Source organism: Melospiza melodia, chromosome 10, assembly GCF_035770615.1.
Source record: "Melospiza melodia melodia isolate bMelMel2 chromosome 10, bMelMel2.pri, whole genome shotgun sequence".
In the NCBI taxonomy this organism is placed as follows: Eukaryota; Metazoa; Chordata; class Aves; order Passeriformes; family Passerellidae; genus Melospiza; species Melospiza melodia.
Genome location: NC_086203.1, coordinates 24,199,086 through 24,225,077, shown reverse-complemented (window position 1 = coordinate 24,225,077; position 25,992 = coordinate 24,199,086). Strand labels below are relative to the sequence as shown.

Below are 25,992 nucleotides of genomic sequence, written 5' to 3'. Positions count from 1 at the left end.
TCAGACAGGATCTCCTTTTCCCTGGATGGGGAACAAGCTGGCATACAGCTTGGCTGAGGAGGAGGCAGCTGACACTCTCCTAGAGACAGATCTGATGATTCATTTCCACAGCCCCCAGGAGCTTGCGTGTGAGCTGCGTATTGGGAATTTCTAGGAATTTCAAGGAGCATCATTCCTTCTGAAGGTAGCCCATTCAGTAGTGAGGAAGGAGGATAGAATACTGCTGCTAGATGGCATTATAGGAATTGAACAAACAAGGACTTTTGGAGGTTGTCCTAAAAAATAACCTGAACACAGAAATGTAATAAATATGCCATGCATGTTGTTAAAATCCCAAATGAAAATCCTCTTGGCTGAGAGTAGCTGTGCTCTTAGTATGTCTTTCTGTGTGCCTCAGCAGCAGATTTCAAGATTACCTGTAGTTTTTCCTGTTTCTTTTCTTGTTTTTTTAAAGCATGTGTTGCCCTGTAATTTCTTCCTGACATTCACAATGCTTGCTAATACAAAACTGTCAATACATTTAATTAACATCTTGCCTTTTGCTCCTTCGAGGTAATTAAATGATTAATAAAAACAGACCTAGCACCTTCCCACAGGTGTCCTTGTTCACTGCATTGTCTCTGGTTCCTCTTATCATTGACCCAGTTTTCAATTCCATCAGCTCAGATGGGCTTGGAGCCTGTTGTGCATGCTGCCCAAGGGTCTAGGGTGCTGTTGGCAAACACCCCAAAGGGTGCCTGACATAGCAGATAGGATCTAATTTTTGATCCTAAGAATCTGCCATCCTAAAAGCTGTAAGTTTTTGGCAGTGCTTTTTCTCTGGGCTCATGGCTCAAGGCTGAGGTGGGTCAGGCTAAGGGATGGTCCTTACTGCAGCCCTGTGATGCTGAGCTTTGTTGCACATGTCAGACCCTGTGAAGTCTGGGCTGATGTTTTGGGGGTGGGTTTGACCCACCTTTGCAGCACCCACAAGGTGGTGAAGGCTGTTCCATGTTTTCTAAAGCAGAGCATAGCAAGTCTCACTTTGTCACTTTGATGAACACTTCTCCATTAGCAGCTGGATAACCCCAGATTATCACATCAAATTGCTATTGCTCACTAACCCCCCTCAGCGTGGTGCTGAGGCATTAAATACCAGTGTTCATGATGTTCACTACTGCAGTCCCCAAACACCCCACACAGCACATCATGATTGTAGCTGCAGTGATATTTATCCCTGCATTTTCCAAGTGGTCCCTCTCCTGCTTTTTATCACTAGTGGTGTTTACCAGGTGTCATTATGCTCTAGTTGTTAGAATCTATGCAGTTTTTTTATACTTTATTCAAAGCCATTTAGACACTTAGAACCATTAATTTTATCATTCTCTTCCATTCTAATGGGATAATTTCTTCCACTGGCATACAAATGAGGAAAAAAGACACTTCTCTAGACTTTTTGGTCACCAATAAATACCTATCCTAATTCTTACTGCTCTCCTTTCCCTTTAAGTTTGAAGTTGCAATATACACTTATTGTTTGCTTCCTTCTGTCAAAATTAATTTTTATCCTTGAATGTGAGGTAACCCCACGGTAAACCAGCCCCAGCTACATTTCAGCCCCTGTAGTTTTTCAGCATGAGTGTTGTCTACATCTTAAGATGTTAGACTGGCATTGCTGATGCATTACTTATGTGCCTGCTGTGACTTTGTCTGCATTGTAAACTGAAGAGGTGGGATTTTAGCTATGTCTGGTTTTAAACTGACAGATAAATTGGAAAAATAATGGCATGTTATCTTACAGGGCTGGAATAAACCTTGTAAACTTTCTATAGATGTCACTGTGACAGAATTAGAATTGTAAGTTATACAGGTTATACAAGTTATTCCTGGACAGGAAGTGTTTTGAGCAGCAAAGAGACAGCAGAGAAAGTCCTTGCTAGGAAAAGGGGAACAGGTTTGCTCTCATAGGATCTCAACATTAAATTCTTTCACCACTGGTTTTGCCTGATGTTTTGTATGTGAAAAGCCAAAAGAAATGAACAAAATGAGCAAGGAGAAAAACAAAAACCAAACAAAACCCAACAGCTAGCTTACAAGGCTTTCCATTTGGTTTGAAATCTCTGCTTCTAAAGGGGAGGAGAGGCTGAGTGGGAAAGGGTTGCACCAAAACAGATTCTTGCAAGCACTCACACAGCAGCTTGCTTTTGAATTGAGTATACCAGAAGTAGTAAAAGTCTAGTGGGCATTTTGTGGCAGCAGAGTTGTTTAGAAATGATGCTTAGGGTGAATTCAGGTGCTTGTGATGCCTAAATGCATGTTATAAACACCCCAATAAGGTACTGCAAATCAATTACTGGGTTTTGTCCCTCGTACATAAACCTTTTTTGACCAATTTTCCTCTTTTGGCATGTTTTACAGATAAGTAAGCAGCAGCTCCAGACAATCAAAGATCGTTTCCAGGCCTTTCTCAATGGAGAAACCCAGATTGTGGCAGATGAAGCATTTATAAATGCTGTCCAGAGCTACTATGAGGTAAGGAGAGGCAATGCTCTTATGAATCTCTGTCCTTGTTCCTATTCACAGGTGGGGTTGAATTCTGAATTAATGGTTTGTCCATTATCACACAGTATGGAGCAAAGGCAAATGCAAATTGGCTTCTGGTAGATCACAATGTTTGGGAGGTTCAGGGTTTGAATGTAAACTATGGAACAACCATAGCAACCCCCATGCCATGGTGTTTCCTTATAGGAGACTGCCCTTCCTTTGAGCTGGAAAATAATTTCCTGATACTTTTGAACTGTGTATTTTAAAACAGGGAAGATGGCAAAGCAGTAAAATCAATGTCATGTGCTCCATGTGAAAAATACCAAGAGAAATCTGGGCAGCACATTCAGTTCTTGCAGAAGCTTTTGCATTGTGTCCAACTGACTTTGGGATTTTTCAGCATGAGTCTTGTCTTTTCTCTTTGGCCTGACAAGTGCTGCAAAGCAAAGGGGGAGTGAGGAGGATGTGCATCTACAAAACTAGATGATACCAGAGAATGTGAAACATTGTTCATAATTGTGCAAAAGAATAATTATGCATATCTGCCTTTGTATGCAGCCCATAATGCTGCCTTTTCTGTCTCTGCTTAGAAGGAAAGAGTTTCTGGTTTTGAAGGAAATCAGTGCTTGTCGTTTCTATGAGGAGTGTTGTTTATTGTTTTGCTAGACTTTCTGCAAACCACTTCTCTTTCTCCCTAGAGCTATTCTGTCATCGAAGGTGAAGATTTTTAATTGCCTGCATAAAATATTTCTCTAGAAGTGCAATCTAAGAGGGGACAAAAATCAGATACTAAAACTGAAGAGAATTGTAACTCTATAGGATATGACAGCAGCTGCTTCTGTGTAAGGAAAGCACAAATTATCTCTGGATTAACTCTGTTGAACCAGTCTGGTAGTTCCTGCTACATCATTCTCTATACAGGAAGGAAGCCAAGAGTCATTTACATCTTTTATCAGAAAAGAAATTGCCAAGGGATCATCACATCTTCACTGAACATGTGCTCTCAAAGAAAGTTTTCAAGATGGAGTGAGCCGTGTTGTAGGATGCAAGAGCAGCATAATCTGTTCAGATAAGATTATTGGGCAGGAAAAGGAAACTGGTTAAAACCAGGCAAAATATACACCCCTGTTTCACTGCTGGTCTGGCTGAGTGTTGTCAGCTTCAGAAGTCCAGTTCTGTGTAAATGCTCCAAGTTACCAAACTGAAAAAGGGCAGTAGATTAGCACTAGATGTACACAAGCCCATGTTCTCAAGTGGACACTCCACTGGCTCCGTCCTGCTTAAAACAGGTCACATGAAGTGTAATGCATCACTCTGTGTCCTTTAGCTCAACTTTCTTTTTCTTCTTCTTATCTGTTGTTCTCCTTTAATTGATGGCTGTGTGCTGTCAGCTTCTGTGCAGCTGAACCTTGCCTCTGTGGCTCCTCCTGGGCACCAGCTGCAGAGGCACAAGGCAAAGCCTTGCCACAGAAAGCCTCTGTCCCTCAGAGCCTGAGCAGTGTTCCCTGCTGAGAGTGTTCCCCCTTCTTCTCTGCAGAGATGTGCCCCCTTGGTTGAACCATTGTGCAAATCACTCTGCTTATCTCAGCTCCTGCAAATCTCAGTTTTATTCAATTAACTGTCCTTCTGCTGGGTGCTATCTAGAAATCAGCATTGACTGATTTATAAATCTGCAAGATGGCTTGGAAAACACACAGCTGAAACTGGTAATCTCTGTGCAGGGCATGGCTGATGTTTCTAGAAGGTCCACGTATTAATGGTGCAGGATAAGTTCATTACTTGGGAATGATTGGTTTTTTGCAGAGAAAAAAAGATAAGGGTGACATTGTAGGTCAGAAATGCGTTTGCTGTTGCCCTGAATGTGTTTGCATGGCCACGTTTTGCTGTTAATTCTGGCTGTCAGGGTAAGCATGTGGTTGTCAGTCTCAGGCTAGTTCACAGGCTGCTATCAAATTAAAGAATTGAGTGATCTGCTGCTGCTCTGCAAAGCAGCGCTGTGCCTGCAGGAATGCTGCAGACCCGTGTGCACAGACAGGCCCAGCATACTCCAACACACTGCAGGGGAGCTTTTCTCAGCTCCTTTGACTTCTAATGAGTAAAGCTTTGTCTGTCACCAGCACATTTTGCAGCAGTCACTTCAGTGCATGTGATAGAAGTGCTTCATTAGCCCCATTTCCACTCTGCTGTGGGCAGACAGAGACACAGTGGCATGGTGGGCTCATCTGTGGGTGTGGCAGGAGGTGCCTGACCCAGCTCCTGGAGGTCAGGTCCGTTCTGCAAGATTTGCCGTGTGCACCCCTGCTAGGATTTTGTTCTAGGCAAAACTTGGCTCCTGGCAACCCTACTAAGCTGTCCTACAGCCAGGCAATTCACCTGGAGTTTTCTACAGAAAACAGGACAGAACACTTTTTTTTTTTTTCCTTTTTTTTAAATCTTCCTGTTTCATGATTTCTGCTGCTTTGTGTCTGACTGGTGCTCCCCTGTGCCTGCCTCCCTGCCAGTGCAGCCTTCCTTTCCTCTGCTGGCTGCTGCTCCACACCCAGGGAGGAAGAATCAGGGCTGAGGGAATATGGGGAGCCAGATCCCACTGCTCAGGATGCTGGAGGTGAGGACCATGGATAACAACAACCCTGGTAGGTATGGGAAGTGATTAGCACTGTCACACAGGTTCAGGCCTGGGCACCTGGTATGGATGAGGGGACATGGGAGCCCAGGAGGGCAGGACACTGTGACCTCCCATCATTTCCTGCAGTCAGTGTGCTAATAATTGCCTTGGTTGCATCAGGAGCTTGGCTCTCACCCATTACTTGAAAGCACCTGCACACACCTGGGGCATTATCACTCATATTTAATCTCCACAAGGAAATGAAGCAATGCTGCTGTTGTTTCAGCATGGACTGAAGAAGTTGCTGGTGGCATTCTGCCTGTCTTGTCTGCAGGGAGTGAGAGCTCCCATGGTGATACTGGAAGGAAATGGCTCAGTTCTTCCTCAGCATCATTTTTGGTCTGGTCCTTGGACAAAACCCACTGCTACTGCCAAGAGATGCCTGTGCCATCAAGCATCTGGGAACATGGAGTACAATATTGCTGAATGGTATATAAAAAATAAATCTGTCACATCCTTAGGTCATCCTCAAGCTCTTTAATTATTGAGAGCTGACATATACACTCCTGTGAGGGCACAGCTTCCTTCTTCCCAAGCTGCTGTATGCATCAGTTCTCAGCATTATTAATAAAACAGCAGTTTTCTTACTGGTTATTGTTTGCTCTTCTGTGTTCAGGGCTTGGGAGAGGAGAGCCAACACAAAATCCCTTTGACTCTCTAACCCTTCAGCTCTGTGTTGCTCTCAGGACATCTGTGGTCTGTGGGAGTCTGTCATGTTTTGACCCTTTTGCTGCTCTTGCAGTGGGAAGAACATCTTTATGAAATGTCCTCTCCCTCCCTTTCTCCTGCTGTCTGTGCCCTGCATCTCTGCAAAGGTTCAAGCCATGCTGAACCATCTTGCACTTCCCATTCCTGTGTCAGCAGGGCAGACAGCAAGGATCTTCTCTGGTGTAGTAGAGTTAGGGTACAAACCTGGTCCTTGAAGAGGTTTTTTAGGGGCCTGGCTACCAGAATAAATCCAGTGCAGTAATGTTGGGTTCAGTAAGATGACACTGCTCCCTCTAAGAGGGCAGAACTTGGTTAGGTGAATGTAGTTGTGCAAAAACTTCCTTATTAAAACATCAGATGGAACAAAATAAAATCCTGTTTTCCCAAAGTGGACTTATGTATCTGGTGAGGTGTGACCATAACATCACATCAAGTCCTAATTGCATCAAAATATTTCATTGTAATGGAGGTAAAGCAGAAGCTTCACCTGATTTCATTACACTTCCCAAAGTTCACCAGAAACCTCTGACAACATGTGGCAGTAGAGTGAGGAGTTGGAGAATGTCCTGGCAGTCAATAAGCAGCTCCCCAGCAGCAAAACCACCTTTGGTGGTACTTAAGGTGGATTTTTTTCCAACTGCAACCATTTGAAACCCCCCTTTTCTTTGCAGGTGTTCCTGAAGAGCGACCGCGTTGCCAGGATGGTGCAGAGCGGGGGCTGCTCGGCAAACGATTCCCGGGAGGTCTTCAAGAAGCACATCGAGAAGAGAGTGCGCAGCCTGCCCGAGATCGATGGCCTCAGCAAGGAGACAGTGCTGAGCTCCTGGATGGCAAAGTTTGATGCCATTTACCGTGGGGAGGAGGATCCCCGCAAGCAGCAGGCCAGGATGACAGCGAGCGCTGCCTCAGAGCTCATCCTCAGCAAGGAGCAGCTCTATGAGATGTTCCAGAACATTTTGGGGATCAAGAAGTTTGAGCACCAGCTTCTGTACAATGCGTGTCAGGTAAGGTGGGAATGGAAGATGGGTTTTTGGGGAAGGCTTGCCATGCTATTATGAGCTGGAAACTTTGTCTGAGCAGATTCTTTTGGAAAGAACTTCTACCAAGAGAGAGGGGGTTGGTTTATGGTGGGACTTCTGCACTGCCAGTGTTGTTCTGGCTATCCAAGTTGGCCTCCTTCTCTTGCTCATTTTCTTGCTCAATTCCGTAGGATTGCTGAGATGGGAAAATTTTATTCCTCAGCTCTGTATCTGGTGACCAGGTCTCTGAGGTGTTAAGTGGGCTGTTTGCCTGTGGCTTGTTTGTCTTCCTGTGTCACATCACCAGTCTGAATGACAGAGGTTCTTACAGCCTGAGATATCAGTCTCAGAGTCCCTCGGGTGGGTGGCTTATGCAGACTTGCCCAGTGAGGTTATACAGGTTCTCCCTAAGTAAAGGGAGCTCTGTGATCCCTGCATGCCTGTGGTGGAAGGAAGGAACATCCCAAAGCCCCATGGCCTCAGGATAGCTCTGCTTGCACTTGGAAACCTTTCCCATTCCTCTCTTTCTACCCCAGAAGGGCCAGCTCTCCAGAGCTGCACAGCCAGGACTCTGCAGTGCTGCTTGTGTTTCCAGAGCTCCTGCTGAGGGCTGTCAGTGGCTATCCAGACTGCTGGTGACCCAGATTGCAGTCCCCTGCTATTGGATATAAATATCACAGTGGGATAAAGGATGCCAGAGTCACAGAGAGTAAGGTGTGGAAAGTTTTTGGAGGAGGAGCAGACCACAGTCTTTTCCTTGTAATACAAGGCTTCAGCTTCTTATTGAAATGAATGCATTTGAGACCAATTCTGTCTGTCTTCTGTCTAGACATTTCCAATTTTTTTTAAGACACAGAGAATTATGTTTGATCTGTTTTTACTCCTGTAAAGAGCCTTAGTTATCTTGCATTTGTTGTTCTTCATCTCAAACCTTAATGACAGAGTGGGGAGAGGATAATAAATGTCCCTGAGTAATATATCTTCATAGCAAAAACTGCAGTGGCTGTCATGAATTTTGTTTACACAGATTTTGTGCCTCCATCCTCTGTTGGAAGAATTCTTTAAAATCAAAACCATAATGTTTTCAGTGATGTGTCAAGAACTGAGTCAGTTCTGCTGTGTTTTGGTTTATTTTTTGACTCAAACCAACTCCAGCCCTGTGTCTGTCTGACCTGTGCTTTGCTAAGGACCAGGGTGAGCGTGTGTGTGATCCTTCCCTCCTGGTTTGTGCTTCCCACTGAGGCAGAAAAACAGTGTTTGATCACAGCTGCCCTGCTCTGTGGTCTCTGCTCGTTAGAATCTTTCTGGCTGACACTGTGAACCCAGAGGCTGCTCCCTGCAAATTGCCCTGTTGCATCAAGCAGTCTTTTTCCTGCATGAGTTCCTGGTTTTAGTCCTGGAGGATTTAATTCTGGGTCTTTTCTAATACTTGAAGGGAGTAAACCTGTAATTTAAGCTTTTACAGGAAGACATAATTTCTGGTGACAGCTGGAATTAGCATGGAAGTTACTCTGTTTTTAATACCTGGATAGTGAGGATTAGCTATGCAGAAGGGAAAGCCCTTTGTGCAATGCATTCATCAGAAAGCTGCAGGGTCAGCAGTCATGGAGCAGCTGGGTGTTTTCCTGGGATGCAGTGGCAGTGGTTAAAGTGCTGTGAGGGGGGACCCTGCCCCTTGGGGAACAGGTCACTGCTGCTCCCTCTCCCTCTGCAGAGCAGCCAGGGAAACCACAGGTTTTGCTCTGAGAATCCTTTTTTGGATGCCACTCTGGTCATGTCATCCAGGCTGTACCAGCAGGGTCTTTGGAGCTCTGTGGCCAGCAGCAGATGCTTTGTATTTCTCTCTGGCCATGAAGCACAGAAATTGCTGTTCACCATTACTCTTTCTGCAGGGACTCATCCATTGCTTGCAGCCAATCTGTTGGGGGTAGTTATGAGCTTCTCAGTGGTAATTTGGTATGGTATAAGCTACACTTTTTTTGACCTGTTCTTGTCTGCCATGCTTAGGAGGAATTGGAAAAAGCAGCCTTTTCCTTGGCAGGCTGTGTGAATGCCATCAATCTCTCCAGAGTGGCAGCACTGTGCTGTTTATGCAGTTTATCAGTCACCTGTGATTAGAAAAGCAAAGCCCATTGTCTTCTGTGGAGGGGCTGGCTGGCCTGTGCTCTCCCTTGCCTTGGTGTGTGTGCAGGCTGAAATTGCCCAGAGGCTGTGCAAGGAGACAAGGGGTGGCAAGGCTGTGCCTAGTTGTCCTCCTAGTTGTCTTCTGTTTGGTACTGAGAGCCCCAAACACTGCTGGTAGTTCTGTGGTCTGAAAGTAGATGCTTTTCTCTACAGCCTCCTGTTACATCACACTCATTGCATAATGATTGCATCACTGGGACTGCATTTCCATTCACTTCTGAGATAATATTTTGTTTGTGCAGAAGGAGGATGATTTCTAAAGAGATTTTTTAAATACAGTAGCCCCAGGGAGCATGAGATAAGTGTATTCTTAATGTGATAGCAGTGATTTAGCAGGATCTGAGATAGCGGTTGTTGATAGCAAGGTATTAATGCAGTTGGAAAGGCTTTTAGGAAACAAAGATGGGAAGTAGTGTTGTAGCAGCATAGTTGTGAAGATTCCAGTGTTGTTAAGCACAAACTCTGACTAGAACATTTTAAATAATACACGAGTCTTGCACTCTTTGCATAACACATGCCACGTGGCTTGGTGTTTCTGCTCCACTGGAGTCAGCATGGGAATTGAGCATCTCTGGCCCCAGCAGCAAGCTCCTTTGCTCTGTGAGAGGTGGTGGAGGGAGAAATGTGTTTCAGTCTGGTTTTTCTGGTCCAGAACCTGTTGGCAAGACTTAAATTTAGCTCTTCTGCTTTGTAATTAACCTGTGGCTGTGGAAGAGTACAAGAGGAGCTGTTTTCTGTATGTGTTGGGCAATTCCAAACTTGGGTTCTTGCTGCAGTTGACATTTCCTAGGGTACTCTATTTCCTGCTGACCTTCATGAGCATCTCTGAAATCAGGCTGTGGTGTTCTCCCTGTCTTGTTCTTTCCCAGCCGTAGGGCAGTGATTTACTTTTCTGTCTCAAGCTGTGTTTGGAAGTCATTTTTAGCTACAGTGAGAAGAGCCAGAGCTGGTACAGTGCTGTTCAGTTAATCCTGCAGCAGGAGCAGATGTTCAGATCTGTCTGTGATGAGCTGTGCAAGTCCATCCTCCTGCTTCAGAGGAAGAGTGGGCTCTCCCTGCAGAACTGCGTGAACTCTCAGGATTCACAGTCAGACTTTCTCTGCATTCCCAGGCCTGAAGTGTCCCATACACTGTGACAGAATAACCTGTCCAAGCATAATTCCCTTAGATGTAAGATTTGAAAGCAAATAACTAAATATAGGCATATCTGACCTGCTGAGTGATACTAATACATGGTCGTGGTTTTTCAGCATCTATTTCTGTCCATCCATGTAGAAGGCAAAACATCAGAGAAGTGTGCATGTGTGGGTGGGCTGCAGCACACACCAGGTGTCATTGCTGTCTGGCTATTTCATGTAAAGGCATAAAGACATCTCACCAGTGCAATTGGAGTTGTTTCATAAGTTTTGGGGCCCTGTGATTTTAACTAGGAAACATTTCAACCCAAATTTTCTCAAATGGAGCTGGCTTAAAACTAGAATTCACTGTTTTGACATTTATTTTCGCAGCTGAATTAGGACACTATGTCCAAAGGCTGACATTTCTCACATAGCAGAAAGTTCCCCTGCCAAAATAAACTAACTCAAGTGTTTGATTTTAGCTCAAGTCAGTATTAGAAATGATTTGCTGAGGTGGTGTCCTGCCTTCTGCCCCTCTCTCATCTCTGCAGTTCGTGTGGTTCTACCCAACATGGTTTCTTCACTTGCTCTGGTGTGTTGAGCCCCTCACGTGCCCATCCCATGCCCAGCATGTGTCAATCATGTGCCTGGCATGCAGTCACAGGGCCATCCTGTACCCAGTGTGTGCCAAACACGTGGCATGAGCTGACTTTGCTGACTTAGCTCAAAGTTGGAGACATCTCCTGAAAAATACTTCATAAATCCATTCTGTTTGCAGAGAAGCTGTAGTGGTACTTGGAAACTGCAGCCCAAGTAGGGGCAGAAACTCACGTGAGGCACTGTGACAGCCCAGACAGTGAGATGAAGGCTAAGGTCACCTCAGAATAAATGGTTGATTTATTGTGTGTATCCTCTCCAGATCAAGTATTTCATTTGGTTTGTTGTGATGAGGAATTCCCTGCCATGCCTTGCAATGAGCAATGAGTCCAGGTTTGTTGTGCACAGTGTGGAGTTACCTGTCTGTGCACATCCCTGTCCCTTCAGTTCAGGGCCTCAGGGGATTAGGATCAGATCCCTCCCTTCTGCTCCCTGTTTAAGAAACACAAAACAATTCCTTTTTATTCTAGCATCATCTTGAAGCTCAATGTCTGTTAAATATGTATCTGCAGTTCTGAGCATGTAAGCACTAACTCTGACTGTAATGACCCCTTTGAAAGGGTGGGAGGGCTTGGACCCCAGAGCCCCCTACAAACAGCCTGTCCTGGGGATGGTGAGAACCAGTGAGCCTCCATGGGCTCCTCTCTCCAAGGCTGGATGCATGTGCCATGGACAACCTGCAGCTTTGGCCAGCACTGCTCTCCCCCTTGAAAATCCCCAGGGCATCAGCCTTACCCTGTGGCTTTTCCCCCTCTTTCACTATTTAAAACTCCTTTTGATAGCTCCACCTATTTTCACTCTGTAAGCATCATCCCCACCCCGCCTTCTCCCTTCCACTTAAAACAAAACCACGACTAATAGAAATGGGTTAAAGTGGTTTAGAGATGATAAAAAGCCTCAAACCCCATAAAGCATCACGGTCTGTTTTCAGGAATTCTGTATTTATTTCCATGGAAACGGAAATGGCAGCCTGGAGCCTTCTGCAGGGTTGTAATTACTGCTGCAGCAGCTGCAGCTTCCTGTCAGGCCCGAGCAGCTCCCAGAGCCTGCTGTGGTTTAGTGCCCAGTGGGAAATTGGAAAAGGAAAAGCTCTGGGAAGTGAATGAAATCTTCCCTGTCCTAACAGCACAACGTAGATACTCACGTGGTCCTGTGGGGAGGAGGAGCAGCTGCTCTTCTCCATCAGCTCAGCCTGCAATGTGTTGAAGAACGATTTTGGCATGTGGAGGGACAGTGCAGTGTCAGGGGTGAGGATGGTGCCTGGCTCTGCTGGACCCTCAGTTGCCAGGTACATCCTTTGGGAGGGGTTTGCTGATGGAGGTTACCCAGGAGCCACAGAGAGGTGCCATGATTGTGCCACAGAAACAGTGACTCTGTGTGGTTCCTATGTGGGATGCATTGTTTGATATCTGTAATTTGGAGCAGGAGGGGTGGTTGAGATGGGACATCTGCCAGCTCCAGCATCTAGTGAGACCTCAGCCAGTTGGAGGGACATTTCAAGGCAGTGAGCAGGGTGGCCCTGCCAGCCCAGCAGTGTGCCACAGTGCTGCTGCCTTTTGGGGAGGACAATGCAGAGACCACTCTCTGCCAGGGTGGGACCCCAGCTGTCATCATGCAGTGCCTGATTTGCACAGACATGTGGGGACCTACGTGTGCACCCATTAGCTGTAGGATCAGCTTATGTTATGTGCTGTTATGGACTTAGAGAGCAATCTTGGCCCCTGTAATTAAATTTAAAGCAAATTAGCTCTTCTATTAAACAAAATAAATCTGATGTAGCCTAATGCTGTATTCTCCAGCTATGGCTGATCAATCGCTCCTGCAGAGAGCAGGCAAATGCTGCTGAGCAGATGGTCTTGGCTGAGGCATGGTCAATTAAACTAATTAAAGATGCTTTCATTTAATCAGAGGGTGTTTTAACCCGGTTAGCTGCCAGTTGGGGATGCGTTTTCGTGTACTCGGAACTTCCAGTTCTGGCCCTTCTATGGATTTCTGGTTTTCAGTCCCTTTACAGAAACCAGGCCAAAGTGCATCCAAAGAGCATATATCTAGCAGAGAGATTATAATGTCATGCAACAATAGTGAAGACTTGCAGAGAATCCAGTTATTTCCTTCTAACACTAACCAGAGATGTTTATTAGCCTGAAGAACTCTTCTGCAGTGAATCCTTCCCACCCTACTCCTGCCAGCCTTCCCTCTGGGTTTAGGGGTGGCGCTGCCTCTCCACAGCCTAGACAAGCATCACTCGTTCCACCAAAACAAGCAGTGGCTTGTCATGGTGTATTATTTAGGGGACAGAAAATGGTTTCAGCATCCAGACAGGTTCTGGAGTGGAGGAGCAGCCTCTTGTTTCAGCTCTCTGCTTCCTTGCAAATATCTTGGCTGCTGGGAGCCCCTCTTCCTAGGAGTTCTGGACGTGGGTTTAATTCATTATGTGCTGCAGGAGTCCTTGAGGACTCCTCTGAGCTGAAGCCTTCTTTTCAGATTCTGCGATTTGTCAAAACTGGGCACCCTCACCATTTCCTGTCCCCCTGCCTCACTGTAAGGGGTGACACCACCTGCATGATCTAGTTGAGGTGTTAGAACATGGGTTGGACTCGATGATCTTAAAGGTCTCTTCCAACCTAGAATTTCTGTGATTCTGTGATTCTGAGAGCCACCAAGAGAACTCATTAGTCTCATGGAAGATCATGCCAAACATTCTGGAGAAGCAGCAGTGGAGCAGAATCATGGATGCAGCCCAGGAGTGACCCCTCCCTGGCTGCACAAAGGGCTGCAGCATGCCAGGACCCCCTTCCTCTGCCTTTCCACCTGCTTGTACACATTGAATTAGAAACAGTTGGACTTTATCCAGAGGCCACGTGGACAACTCCTGCTTCAGCATCATGGATCCCTGCAGGTACATTAGGGCTAAAAGCAGGGTGATTTTCAAGATGTTCATTCTTTTTGAAATTATAAAAACCCTTTTTACCCTCATCTAATTAACAAGGTGTTTCTGTGGTGCAGCATCAGCTGAACGCTCTCTGTTGTCTGTGTGGACTGATTAATTTTTGCAGTTTAAGGCTTAAATTACCATCAAGATATCTCTTTCATTTATTTTTGTTTCAGTTGGCCCATGAGTACTTTTCATCATCTGTATTCATGCTGCAAAGGAATGCATTAAAAATAACCATGGTTACCTTATAAAACATCATATTGATGACTTGACTTTTCCAGCTTACCTTAGCCCTTTTATATAAGGACTGCTGTTTCTTTTCTTTCATTTAAAATATTGTTGTTGGTGCTTTTCTGCTGCTTAGCCAGATGTTTGGGTTTTTTCCTCCCGATCAGGAGCTTCATTTCAAATCAATATTTATTAATACAATTTTGTTTCCCTACCATAACCTTACATTCTGAAAAGAGGAATTGAGTTGTGAACTCCTGGCTCTAGGTAGGAGAGACTGGTGAAAGTATGAAGGATTGAACTCGTTGGTGTGTTGATCTGCTGCCATTTGCAGCAGAGGTCTCTGGGAAGGGAAACACTTTGATCCTGAGATACCAACTGGATAGAGAGCTGTTCTGGTGTCTGCTGCCTCTGCAAGTGCCTGCCTGCTTCCACCTCTGAGCAAAGAGAGGGTTGGGAAGATGAACCTTCCTGGCACACCTGTGCAGGGAGATGCTGAAGTGGTGGGGAAGATTTTGCAAAAGCTTGAGAAATGGGAGAGTCCTTGAGCATCACTAAATGTGACAAAATTGGGGAATTACAGCTTGAAACCGTTTCAGTGGAGAGGAGATTTGGGGTGGCACAAAGTACAGACTCCAGAGGTGTTACCTGTATTGGTTTTGGGAGAGGGGAGACTGAGAAATGGGGGAGCAAAAAAAAGTGGACAAGAAGTTGCTGATTTAGAAACAAGCACTCTGCACTGAAAAACCCAATGATCCCATGGAGTACATCGCCACTGTGCAGGGTATCCAGCCTCAGAACACCTGGAGGGGCTGCCTGAGGGGAAGCCAAGCCAAATGGTGCCCATTACAGGGGGGAGGGAGTGATAGCTAAATGTGCTGCATAAAAATTAAATGTTTATTGCTAATCTTTCCCCTAATATCCAAAAAACCAAGCCAACATAAAATGCAACTGAGATGGGCCAGAGTTCAGTTTCTGAGTTGGCTTCCATGGGGTCTGGTTCCAAGGTTTCCTGAGGTGGGACTTGGCTCTCAAAATGCTGCCTTTATTTTGAGCAATCTCTCTTGTTTCTCTAACTTTGAATTCAGTGCAAGCCACTGTACATAAAAACCAGTTTCTCAACGTGGAGAAACATTGTGGGCTGTGTCTTGTTAGGGAAGGAAAATGCCACTCCTCCTGTTTGTCTTTCCCTCAACCAGAGATGATGAGCAGAAGACATGACAAAGAAATGCCCCCACTGGCCCCTTTTGGAGAACGTAATCTTCTTTTTTCTCAGAGCAGCATTTGTTCCCTGCAGTACATGTTCCTGTCAATCAGCCCAGGAGGCCTTGGGAGACAGAAGGGGTGTTATCCAGACCTCTCTCTCTTTAAGCAAGGAACTGCTAGCTGCAAAAGAACCCATATGTGATGCTTATCTTAAGGAAGGCTGGAATACTTAATAAGACATAACTGGTGCATGACCCTGCTCTATGTTAATGCCTCTCTTTCTCTTCCTCTTCCTTTTAACTGGAAATACAATGGAGCCGCTAGAATTTAATTCTGCACGTAGGTCTTTAAATCTAATTTGAATTCCACATGAAAATCTCAATGCTTTGCAGCACTTCAATCCTTGCTCATGTATTTTATCAGTGATTACCTTCCTGGGGAACTTTTAATGCCTATCTCAGGAGCAAAATGGAAAGATACAGTCATGGTGGGGTTATACATGGTCATGCTGGCTTGTGCCGGAGCTCCAGGGGCTTCATTTCAGCAATGTCTTGTCAGAGAGCCTGGGCTGGTTCCCACTGAGCTGTGCTAGCCTAAGGTTACACACTATTCTTTTGGTTTTCTTTTTATCATGTTATATAGAGAGATCATTCTTCTGACATACATCATCCACTAAGGGAATATTTTGAAAGTTCTACATTAATATTTTACTAGGTTTTCTCTAATCTTATTTCTGTAAGACGTGGTTTCCTCAAGGCTGCTTCTTTGCAGTCCATATTGTGTTCAGATTTCCAGAAAAGGGAGTTATTTTAAAAAAAGGAAAAAAAAATATTCACCAGTCCTTTCCTTCATTCCTTACATTTCATTGTTCAGGCCACCAGTGTTCCATGCAACTTAAAAAATGCTTCATGTCACAGCTTAGGATGTGATAGTGTAATTTTAATTCAGAAGAAACTTTGGGAGTCAAATGGATCAGGCCATAGAAAGTACTTCATGAATATAAAATACAGCTGGGTTAATCTTCCAGTTTTCATCTAAAAAGTACCAAATTAAAAAGAGAATAGGTATATTTCTTAGCAGAAATGAGATGCCAAGAATTTTCTTCAAAAGGATATCAAAGTAGGCACATATTTGTTCCCACTGAGCTGACTATAAATTGGGAAATGATCAACAAAGTAGTTTTCATGCATTTCAAAGGCTCAGCCTCAATATTCCTAACTTACATAACCTGCTCCTTACCTCAATTTCAGTGCTGAGTTTTCATATTCAATACACTACATTTTTTCTGGAACATCTGATTCTACTCATGTTTGTGAGAAATTAGAGTGCAAGTTCAATAGGGAATTGGATGCAACACAAATTCAAATACAATTTCTCATGTATTTGAAAGGCCTATAGTAGCCTTTATCATGTAAAAACTGTGTTGGCCTCAATAGCACAGATTTTGTTGTATAATGCAGGCAAGCAGTGATGTTTCCTAACAGCAGTGATCTGTGCATGTGTTTTTCAAGTGTTGTAGCCAGCCTTTGATCCAGTTTTTTTGTCTCTGACAGAGAACAGTAAGAACATGGGGAGGTGATAGCGCCATATTATTTGTCATGAAGTCTTTGTAGAAGCACTGATAGCTGTGACAGGGAAGTGAGTGGAGTTTCCATGAGCTCTGAGTGCTGGTGGCCCAGGAGAGCACCCCAGGAGAGTGGGGTGGAGGTTGGAGTCTGAACCCTCTTTGCCCCAACCACAGCCAGGTTCCAGCACCCTGTGGGCTTTGTTGGAACAAGGCTTGCTTGCTTGTGTGCTCAGGCTTGAGCCTTAACATTCCTCAGATGTGCACAGGAGGAGACAGCTAAAATTACAGGCATTTCCCACAATAAATGAGAACAAAGAACAAGTGCATAATTTTGCTGTCCTCTTCTGAATGTGCTGCATGGGGAATGATGTGTGCAGTTCAAAAGGTGCTGGGGAGGAAGCAGGCACAGTGACAGACAGTGGCCACAGGTCAGGCACGCTGACTTTGCCCAAGTTCAGTTTTGGTTAAGTTCCTGCTCAGTCCCATGGGTGCAGCTCATTTCTGCATCTTGCCTGACTGCTGCCTGTGTGTGCAGCTGGACTGGCTGCAGCACCAAAACTGCACAGCTCCAGTCGTCATTAGTCCACAGGAAGGGAAACTGGGCAAGGTCTACATTGATGGTATTTTGCTTCAGGTATCAGAAATCAGAATCAAAATATTAAGTCGCCAACAAAGGTGGGAGACCTTGGAAGATCCTCCAGCATCCCACTGCAATTTGTGGTGAGTGTAAGGCTTTAATCCTTAGCAGAAGGAACATCAGTGATGAGTTCTCTTTTTCCCAGGCTGAGAACCACGAGTTGTTGTCTTCTGTGGAGAGTTTTGCTAAATATAACTATCTTATTTCGTGACCTAGTTAAGTCCAAACCTGACAGGGAGAGAGCCTTTTGAGTGTTTTAAATTATAAAATTCTAATAGCGGAGTAATTAAATGGTCTCGTATTTCTTCTCAACACCAGTCGTTTATCATGCTGATATTTCTGCCAGTTTGTTGGAGAGCTGATGTTGTGCAACATTGGTGGAATGAGCTGCAGGCATGTGTTGGGCTGCCAGTGCCAGGAGTCTCGTGCACCAGGACTGACAAAATAGCTGCAAAACAGAGATGTTGTCCATGGAGAAATTATTGACACAATAATTTTATTAAGTCCCATGATGCCTGTTAGGTCTGATGAGAATGCCATTGCCAAGTGTAGCATTTTATTTTGTATTTTAAAATCACATTAAAACCCAGTGCTCTTTTATTTCTGAGGCAGGGTGTAATGTCAGCAACAGTTCCTCATCATGGTACTCACCATCCCCTCAAAGCTTGAACTCTTATTCCCTTCCCATGCATATCCAAATTCTTACTGTCAACACAGGCAGATAGTGATAAGACAAGAAGGGGCAATTTTAAAGTAAAAGAGAAGAGCGTTAGATTAGGTATTAGGAAGAAATTTTTTAACATGAGGATGGTGACACACTGGCACAAATTGCCCAGAGTTTTGCTCGGGGCAAAACTTCAGATTACTGAAGCTTTCAAGGCCAGGTTGAATGGGGCTTAGGGCAATCTGGTCTAGTGGAAGGTGTCCCTGCCCATGGCAGAAAGGTTTAGAAAAAGATGGTCTGTATGCTCCCTTTCAAACCAAACCATTCTATTATTCTGTATTTCTACAAAAAATGTAAAATATCAAGTAGTCATTTTCATTGACCTTCTAACTCTGCTCTCCATTGACCTTTCTGCTTATAGATCTTCTCTTTATTTGCCCTTTTTTCTCCCTAACAGTGGATTTTGGCTGCGAACAGTTGTGCTCAGATGGTTAGGTATCATTTGAGTGTAAATTAGCTGAAGGAGCTGTGGCTGCCACTGTCAAAATGATTCCAAAATAACTTTGTGTGGGAGAGTGATGGTCAGACAAGAGAAGCGTGGTTTGGTCTGCTTGAGGGGAATGGAGTTAGAGGGGATGATGCCAGTTAGATTAATAGAAGAGAAATTCACTCTTAAGTACTGGCTTATATCAGAGATCGTTCATGTTGCAGTGGCCCCTCATGGATGTGCAGCAGCAGTATTTGGAAAAGGGTCTGTTCCCATGAACATCTGCAGTATTTGAGATGAGGAACAGGAGTTTCTTTGGGGCTGGTACCACAGCTTCCTCTGGGAAGTCCCTGCTGATAGTATGGTTCTGGCAAAGCAGGAGGAGAAAACTGGACATAGGTTTTGCTACTGGTTTGGCTCAGTGATGAGCTGCATTTCTCCCCAGGGGTACCAGCACAGTTATGCTGCTGGTTTGGCTCCCTGATGAGCTGCTGTTCTCCACAGGGCTACCAGCACAGTTTTGGTAGTGGTTTGGCTCAGTGATGATCTTCTGTTCTCCCCAGGGGTACCAGCACAGTTTTGGTACTGGTTTGGCTCCCTGATGAGCTGCTGTTCTCCCCAGGGGTACCAGCTGCAGCCCTGCTGCTCCCCAGCCCTGCCTGCTCAGTACTGGGAGGTGACTCTGCTCCTTTCTCGTGCAGCCCTTTGCCCAGCTGTGTAACTCCTGATCCCTTTATTAACAGTCAACAAAGACAATTATTCAGGGTCATTGATTGGCCATTTTGTTCTGGCTTTATGGATGGCAACTGCAGAGCAGCTGAGGATGTCTGGCAGGCAGTAGAAGTTTTATTTCTGTCAATTAAAATAGCCAAATATATGTTCAATGAGATCATTTGGATCATTACACTTTCCTATCATAATGCCAGTTGCAGTTTCATCCATTGTATGGATTAAAAAACAAAAGCATCATCAGTGGAAAAAATAATATCTATTTCTATCCTAAATATGGGAGTAGAAATGCTGTCATTGTAACACCAGAGTATGAGCTTGATCTGAGCTTTGTCATTAGTGATCATGAGAAAACCTGATATGTTTCAAAATAAGAATGGTTTTCTGGTTGATGACAATCAAAATACATTTTGTTTAACCAGATCAGTGGTTGTCACCACCATGTGAAGCACCATGTGAAGCACTGCCAGCCAGGAACTCCCCCTGGTATCTCTACCTTATATTTTGTCTTGTCTGCAGTCAGGGTAGCAATAGAGCAGGGGATGATGGAGGGAAGGCAGTGCAGTGTGCAAGGGCAGGACACGAGGCACATCGGTGTCCCTGAGACATCCTGCCATACCAGCATGCCACAGCAGAATAGAATCTCCCTCCACTGCTGCCTGAATTTGTTCAATGCAAGTTATCAGCCAAAAGTAAATGTCTCCTGTTCAAAGACAAAGAGTTCATAAGAATCTTTAATAACAAAACTCTCCCTGTGCAGAGGCTGCTGGGAAGGGGTTCAGGGGAGCAGAGGAAAAGAAAAATGGGTCGTATAAAATTCTGCTGAAAAAGGAGTAAATGCTCATTGATAGCATGAAATTGGATGTAACTCTAAACTCTGCGGGACATGAATTAGTCCCTGCCAGTGTGAGCCCTGGAGAAGGGAAGGGAAGGGAAGGGCAGCTGACAGCAAGTAACAGCAAGGGATGGTCTCAGAAAAATTCACCAAGCAAGCCAGAGTTCAGCTTGGAGCAGGAGCGTTTCCTTTTGACAGTGCCATTGGCTGTCTGCTGCAGGCTGCAGTGATTCCTGCCTTAAGATGAAGCAAAACTCCTCACTCTGGTCTGGTGGCAGTGACCTGTGTGGAGAGCTTTTCCAGCTGCTCTGGGATGCTCTGGAAAACCCTGGGGAGGGTGTGTGGACACAGCTGAACTGCATATGGGGCCAGCCCCACCTTCCTAGCAGTTTGAAACCACTGTGATGCCCTTGCTTTTCTCAGGATGCAAACCTGTAACCTTCAAGAGAACCTCTACCAAAATTTAGAGGAAAATCAGCTCCTTTTTCAACCATACTCCCCCTTTCTTCTTTTTTTTTCTGCTTCAAAAGAGGCCCTGGAGAGGACTTAAAGGTAAAACAAGCAATGAGGAAGTACAAGCTGTCATAAATAGTGTTAAAACAAGAGTCAGACTTTGCAGTAAGGTAACAAGGTACCTGAGAAAGTGGTGACAGAGTTGTGAAAGGTTTTCAAAGCTTGTGTCTGATTGATGCCTTGTGGGCATCAGCTAAGGATTCTCAGGACATTGGTGGGCAAGGAAAACAGGATGCAGCCACAGCCTCAGTGGGTGTGCTGAGGTGTCCAACCATGGTGCCAAGCCTTTGGCATGTGTGAAGGTACCCCAGGAAACATTCTGAGAAACTCTTGTCTTCCTACAGGGCAGGAAAAAAAAGCTCTCCTGTATCCCAATCTGGAATCTGTACTATAAAAATGTGTTGGACAGGTCTTGAGAGTTATGTGAAGGGATAAGGAAGAACTAAAAGTTTGACTCACCTGGGGAAATGGTCCAAGTAATTTGTTTGCAGATGTATTGCAGCAATGTTTAACTGTCCTTGTACAGGAGCAGTAAAACTGGGATCAAAGCAGTCACTCTTGGCTGCCACTGATAGTCAGGGTTGGGAGAGCTGGGCAAAGGTTGTGACAGTCTTTCTCTCACCTGAAGGATACCCTGGATCCTTTTCTATCAGATATGCTTATGTTTAAATGAAAGCTCAGGCCTTACCATAGCAATTGTATGCTGAATTTTTACTAAAGATTGCACAAGAAGGGGCAAGTGGTTAATTTTAGGCTGGGAATCCATCCCATGACTGGGCAGGTTTTGGACACCGTGAGTGTTATTGCTGAATATAGAATCAGTTATTTAACTGAACTTTGGGCTGGTTATTTCATTTTAGTCTGCAATGGAAGTTGTGGTGGGCTCTGAAAAAGTCTTGCAGCCAGGCAGGTTGGAGCTGTTCCCTGGGCACCTGCAGCCAAAAGCCTTTGCTGTGGAGCTGCCCGTGTTGGGAGGCAGGGCTGGCATGCTTGGAGCACTTGGTGCTGCATGGCAGTGAGGATGAGGTGATGGCAGATGAGGGGACACTGCTTTGCCAGATGAAGTTTGTTACAAATTCCCATCTGCTCAGAAGCAGAAGCTATAAGGTTTGTGCTTGTACAAGTAATTATTTGTTATACATTTTTAAACATGAAATCTAGTCCAAACGGCAAATATTTTTAGCGTGTATCATTGTGCATTTAAGAAGGCTGCCAGCAGCATAAACCAGAATAACTCTGCGTGGTGCTGGGGCTGGGATGGGATTTTCTGCTTTGCCCATTTTCTCCTCCCCACTCGTGGGGACTCGTTCTCTCAGCTGGGCTCCTGCTCACATGAGCCAGCATCTTGCAGAGCCAGCTGCTTTGTCACCCCCTCCATTCATGTTACCTGTGATAGAAAGCACATCTGGCACAGCTGGGAGGTGTTTGCCTGGGTGTGAAAATGCTCTGGAAGAAATGGGACAGGATTGCTGCTTTTCCTCCCAGTGGAATATGAAGAGGCAGTCTTACATCTCTTAATTTCCAGCAAACGCACTCTGTGCAGTGAGCCTGCACATGGTTTATAATGTAGGCACATTTGGGCTGAATGAAGCATTTTTTTCAGGTTTTTAGGGAACTGCTTGAATTGTTTCAGCAGTGTTTTACCCTCCACTCTAAATTCCACTAAAAATGAGTGGGAGAATGGATTTAAGATGGATCTGAGCATTTGAGAAACAGGACAGCTTAGGTTTTTAAGGTTGCATAAAAATTCAGGGAGGAAACCTGTCTGAAGATGAATGTTTTTGACAGGGTGGAATCTGTTGTGGATTTTGCTCAGCCTGTGAGCCAAGTGATTTTGTTATTCCCTCTGCTCTCATGCAAGGTCACAGCATAAACCTCAGTTGATTCCTTTGCCCCTGCAAAGCAGCACAGGCAGGTACCAGAGCATTTCCCAGCTTTGCTGGTTCCCAGAAAGAGTTCCCTGGTTTTCATCCACCTGTCTTAACAGTTTTCTCAGCATTTGGGCCATCAGTCCTGTCAGAGCTGCTTTTCCCTGTTGTTTTTCCCTATAATTTCTCTGGAAAAAGAGGGGGATGCAAAGGGTGTGCAGCAGGGACAGCAGTCTGACCCCATGGGTTGCACACATGCATCATTTTTTTTCTAGTGCCCCGAGTGCTGCTCTGCTGCCCTTGATTTCCATAGATCCTTGATTAATTATAAGAAAGAGAGGGGAAGGGATTCAGCTGTAGGTTCCATATGTGTCTATTCCCATGGGTTTATTGCTGGTTACATCTGGTGGAACCTTCATTTGAAGTGTGAGTGCAATTTTTACCAGGTTACAGAGCAGAATGCAAAAAAAAAAAAAAAAAAACAACTGAATTCCGTGAGAATGCTTTAAGAGTGGCTTTTCTCTTTAATCTCTTCATTGATGTTTTTCCTAATTTCTAAAAAGAACTGCAGCAGCTGGCTGACATGAGCAGGTACTGGTGCTGCAGACTTGCAGTCATGGTTGAGCTCTGTGTCACATCTGGATTCCAGCTGTATATTTTGCACTTAAGTCTTTTCTGCATATAAAGGGTATTGTCCTTGGTGAAAGCTTAAAGGGAAGATTGAGGGTAGGCTCAGATGAAATGGGATCAGAGAGCAGGCTATCACCCTATTTTCTCAGAATACTGCCACACAGAAAGCACCGAGGGACTTCAACAATAGCAGAGACTGTAATGCCATCCTCCGAGTGTCCAGTGGATTTTCTCTAACTCTCTAAGCAAAAGCCTCATGCCCTGTTAGCAATTTCAAAGGAAAGAGGTCATGCCTTGCTGAATGTAGTTTGAAATAAGCCACATTTCCTCAGAAAGCAGGAGATGACAGTGTTTCTGGCAGAGGAGCTGTCTGAAAGAGTCACTGTGCAGCTACACTGGGGTCTGACCCAGCACCCAGCACATGTGTCTCATCCTTAAATCCATGATCATGGAAGTGTGCTGCAGAGGACTGTGCCATCCTTGCTGGCATCCCAGCCCTCTCTTTCAGGCTGCCCATGGGGTTCAAGGGTGGTTGGTGCTGCTCCCTCTTCTCCAGCTGTGTTGTGTCCTGGCATGTGCTGAGGGCTGAGGTAGTCCAGCCTGGGCTGGGATGGATGTGTTGGGCAATTAGTGTTTTACTTGGCCTTAAATACAAAGAATAATTAGTGAAGCAGTGTGAAAAAGAGCTCTCCACCCACTGGGGATGGAAAAGCTCTGTCTGGAGGCTCTATCCCTACTGAGCTCTAGGGAAAGATAATTGAGAGGCAGTGGGTGAAGCCCAGGGTGGGACTGGGGGAAAGCTGCTGCTGGTGCTGTCATGAACACAGAGCACAACCATCAGAACACTGCTCTGTTCCTGCCCTGCTCCCCCCATCCCCAGGGTGCTGGGATCCTCATCACACACAGCCCCTGTGAACCCCTGGGAGCACAGGGATGCAGGCACTGCTCCAAAATGCTCCCCAGCAGCCTGGCTGCTGCATTCTCATGGTGCTCAGGTGTGGAAGGGGCTGGGACAGCCTTGGCTGGGGGACTAGGGCAGACAGACAGACACCTGGGGGTGGTGGACAGATGGACATCTCATCCCTCTGCTCCAGCTGGAGCAGGTTGTAGGCAAACAACCCTCCTGCACACACTGGGACAGCAGAGCAGCTTGAAAGCTTCAGGTAATAATATTTCACATGGAGAAGGTTGTTAATGACAGGGGATGTGATTGACTGCCTTTTTCTGCTGCTGCTGTATTAGCTGTACTTAAATCAGCTCACATTAACTGCAGTTATATTTAATGCTCTCTGTCTACACGGCTGAATTTTTAGATTGTTAATTTTCAATTGCAAATTGTTTAATTACATCTGAACTTTTCATAAATATTTGGAATGTGAGTTAATATTTTCTATTACATGCAATACATGGTCTGGAAAAAACTGAATGTTCTTTGTGCTGTGCCCTGGGTCTGGCAGTGTCCTCAAAGCCTCAGTGCTCTCTTATCTACAGTTTCTTGCCTTCACAGCTGATGTGTCAGAAATTGAGGTCTGTAGCTGGTGCTGTGTGTGTGTTATGGTCAAGAAAGCCATTTAGGATTCATTTGGCTCTGTGACAAGAAGAAAAGGAAATGTTTGTTGTCTGCATTGTGGTAACATGGTGAAGTCTGGAGGCTCATGACACTACATGTGTGAATTACTGCTGTGGTCTCAGAGCCTGCTCTGAACACCAGTATGAGATCTGGAAGGCAGTGGTTCCAAGACTAGGAGGAATTTTTAGGGTCTTCAAACCCCAGGGCCCCAAAAGCTCATCCCTGTTTGCCCATCCTCCTCTGCCCAGGCAGAGCTGCATGCAGGGCCATGGTTTGAGCTGATCAGAGCAAAGCCAGTGCAGGCCTGGGAGCAGCAGTGCCATGCTCTGTGCAGAGCCAGCTGGGCTGTCCAGCCATGTGGCAGGAGCTGCTGCTGCCAGGCTGAAACATCTTATTCTCTAATTGTTGTAGTGTCTGTACACAGAAATGATTTATCCTACATTTAATATGGACAAATAACAGCATTTTCTCTATTGTGTAGATGGTTTGCTGGGCTGACTGTCCCCGCCAGTAAGGGGACAAGGATGTTGCACCCTATGGGAGGACTTGCCCCACCTGCTGAGCTCTCCCCACACCTGTACCTTGTGCTGCATTCCTCCTCCTCTCAACTTAAAGAAGCACTGCTCTTAAAAGCATCACATTTTTGCTCCCTCTGTTTGTTTCTTCATAGTTATGCCTCTTTCTGCTTTTCTGTGTCTCCTTCAATTCTTCTCACATCTTTGATCCTTAATGCAGGTGCCAGAGCACCTCACAAGGGTATTATGTGAGGTTAGATCCCACATGACAGCTCTCAGCTCCACATGGCCCTTCTCAGAGATGCCAGACATCCATTTTGTGCCACTGGCTCTTCATGGGCAGAATAGGTGCTGTTGGAAGGGATCAGGCAGTAAGAGAGGTGGTGGATGTTCCCAATTAGTGAAGCTAGAATTCCAATCCATATTTATTTTTTCAGATTTTTTTCTCATGTTGTTGAATGCTATTATTTAAAAAAGAGGTGGCTTTTCTGAAATGCAGTGATAGATTAGATAGAATTGATATGGCTAAGGATTGATACTGCTTCTGTTCAAAACCAGGGGATTCTCTCTGAGGCACACTTCTCTGAAACCTTTGAATGATTCAGAGCACAGATGTTTGGGCACTGCTCTAAGAAAAGCGAGGAATTGACCTTTTAATTAGCACAATATAGTAATTTAGCATAGCAATACTGATTGCTTATTAATCATTTATAGTTGTTGTTGTTGTTATGTAT

General features: G+C 45.1%; 1 protein-coding gene across 9 annotated transcripts in view; it reads left to right on the top strand.

Annotated features, from left to right (window-relative positions):
* CADPS (calcium dependent secretion activator) overlaps positions 1-25,992 on the top strand; it is a 203,498-nt gene that overhangs the window by 37,720 nt on the left and 139,786 nt on the right. For all 9 annotated transcript variants that reach the window (XM_063164920.1, XM_063164919.1, XM_063164923.1 and 6 more), the window contains exons 2-3: positions 2,398-2,511; positions 6,568-6,900. In XM_063164920.1, the coding sequence (XP_063020990.1) occupies positions 2,398-2,511; positions 6,568-6,900 (447 nt within the window). The remainder of the gene's footprint in view (positions 1-2,397; positions 2,512-6,567; positions 6,901-25,992) is intronic.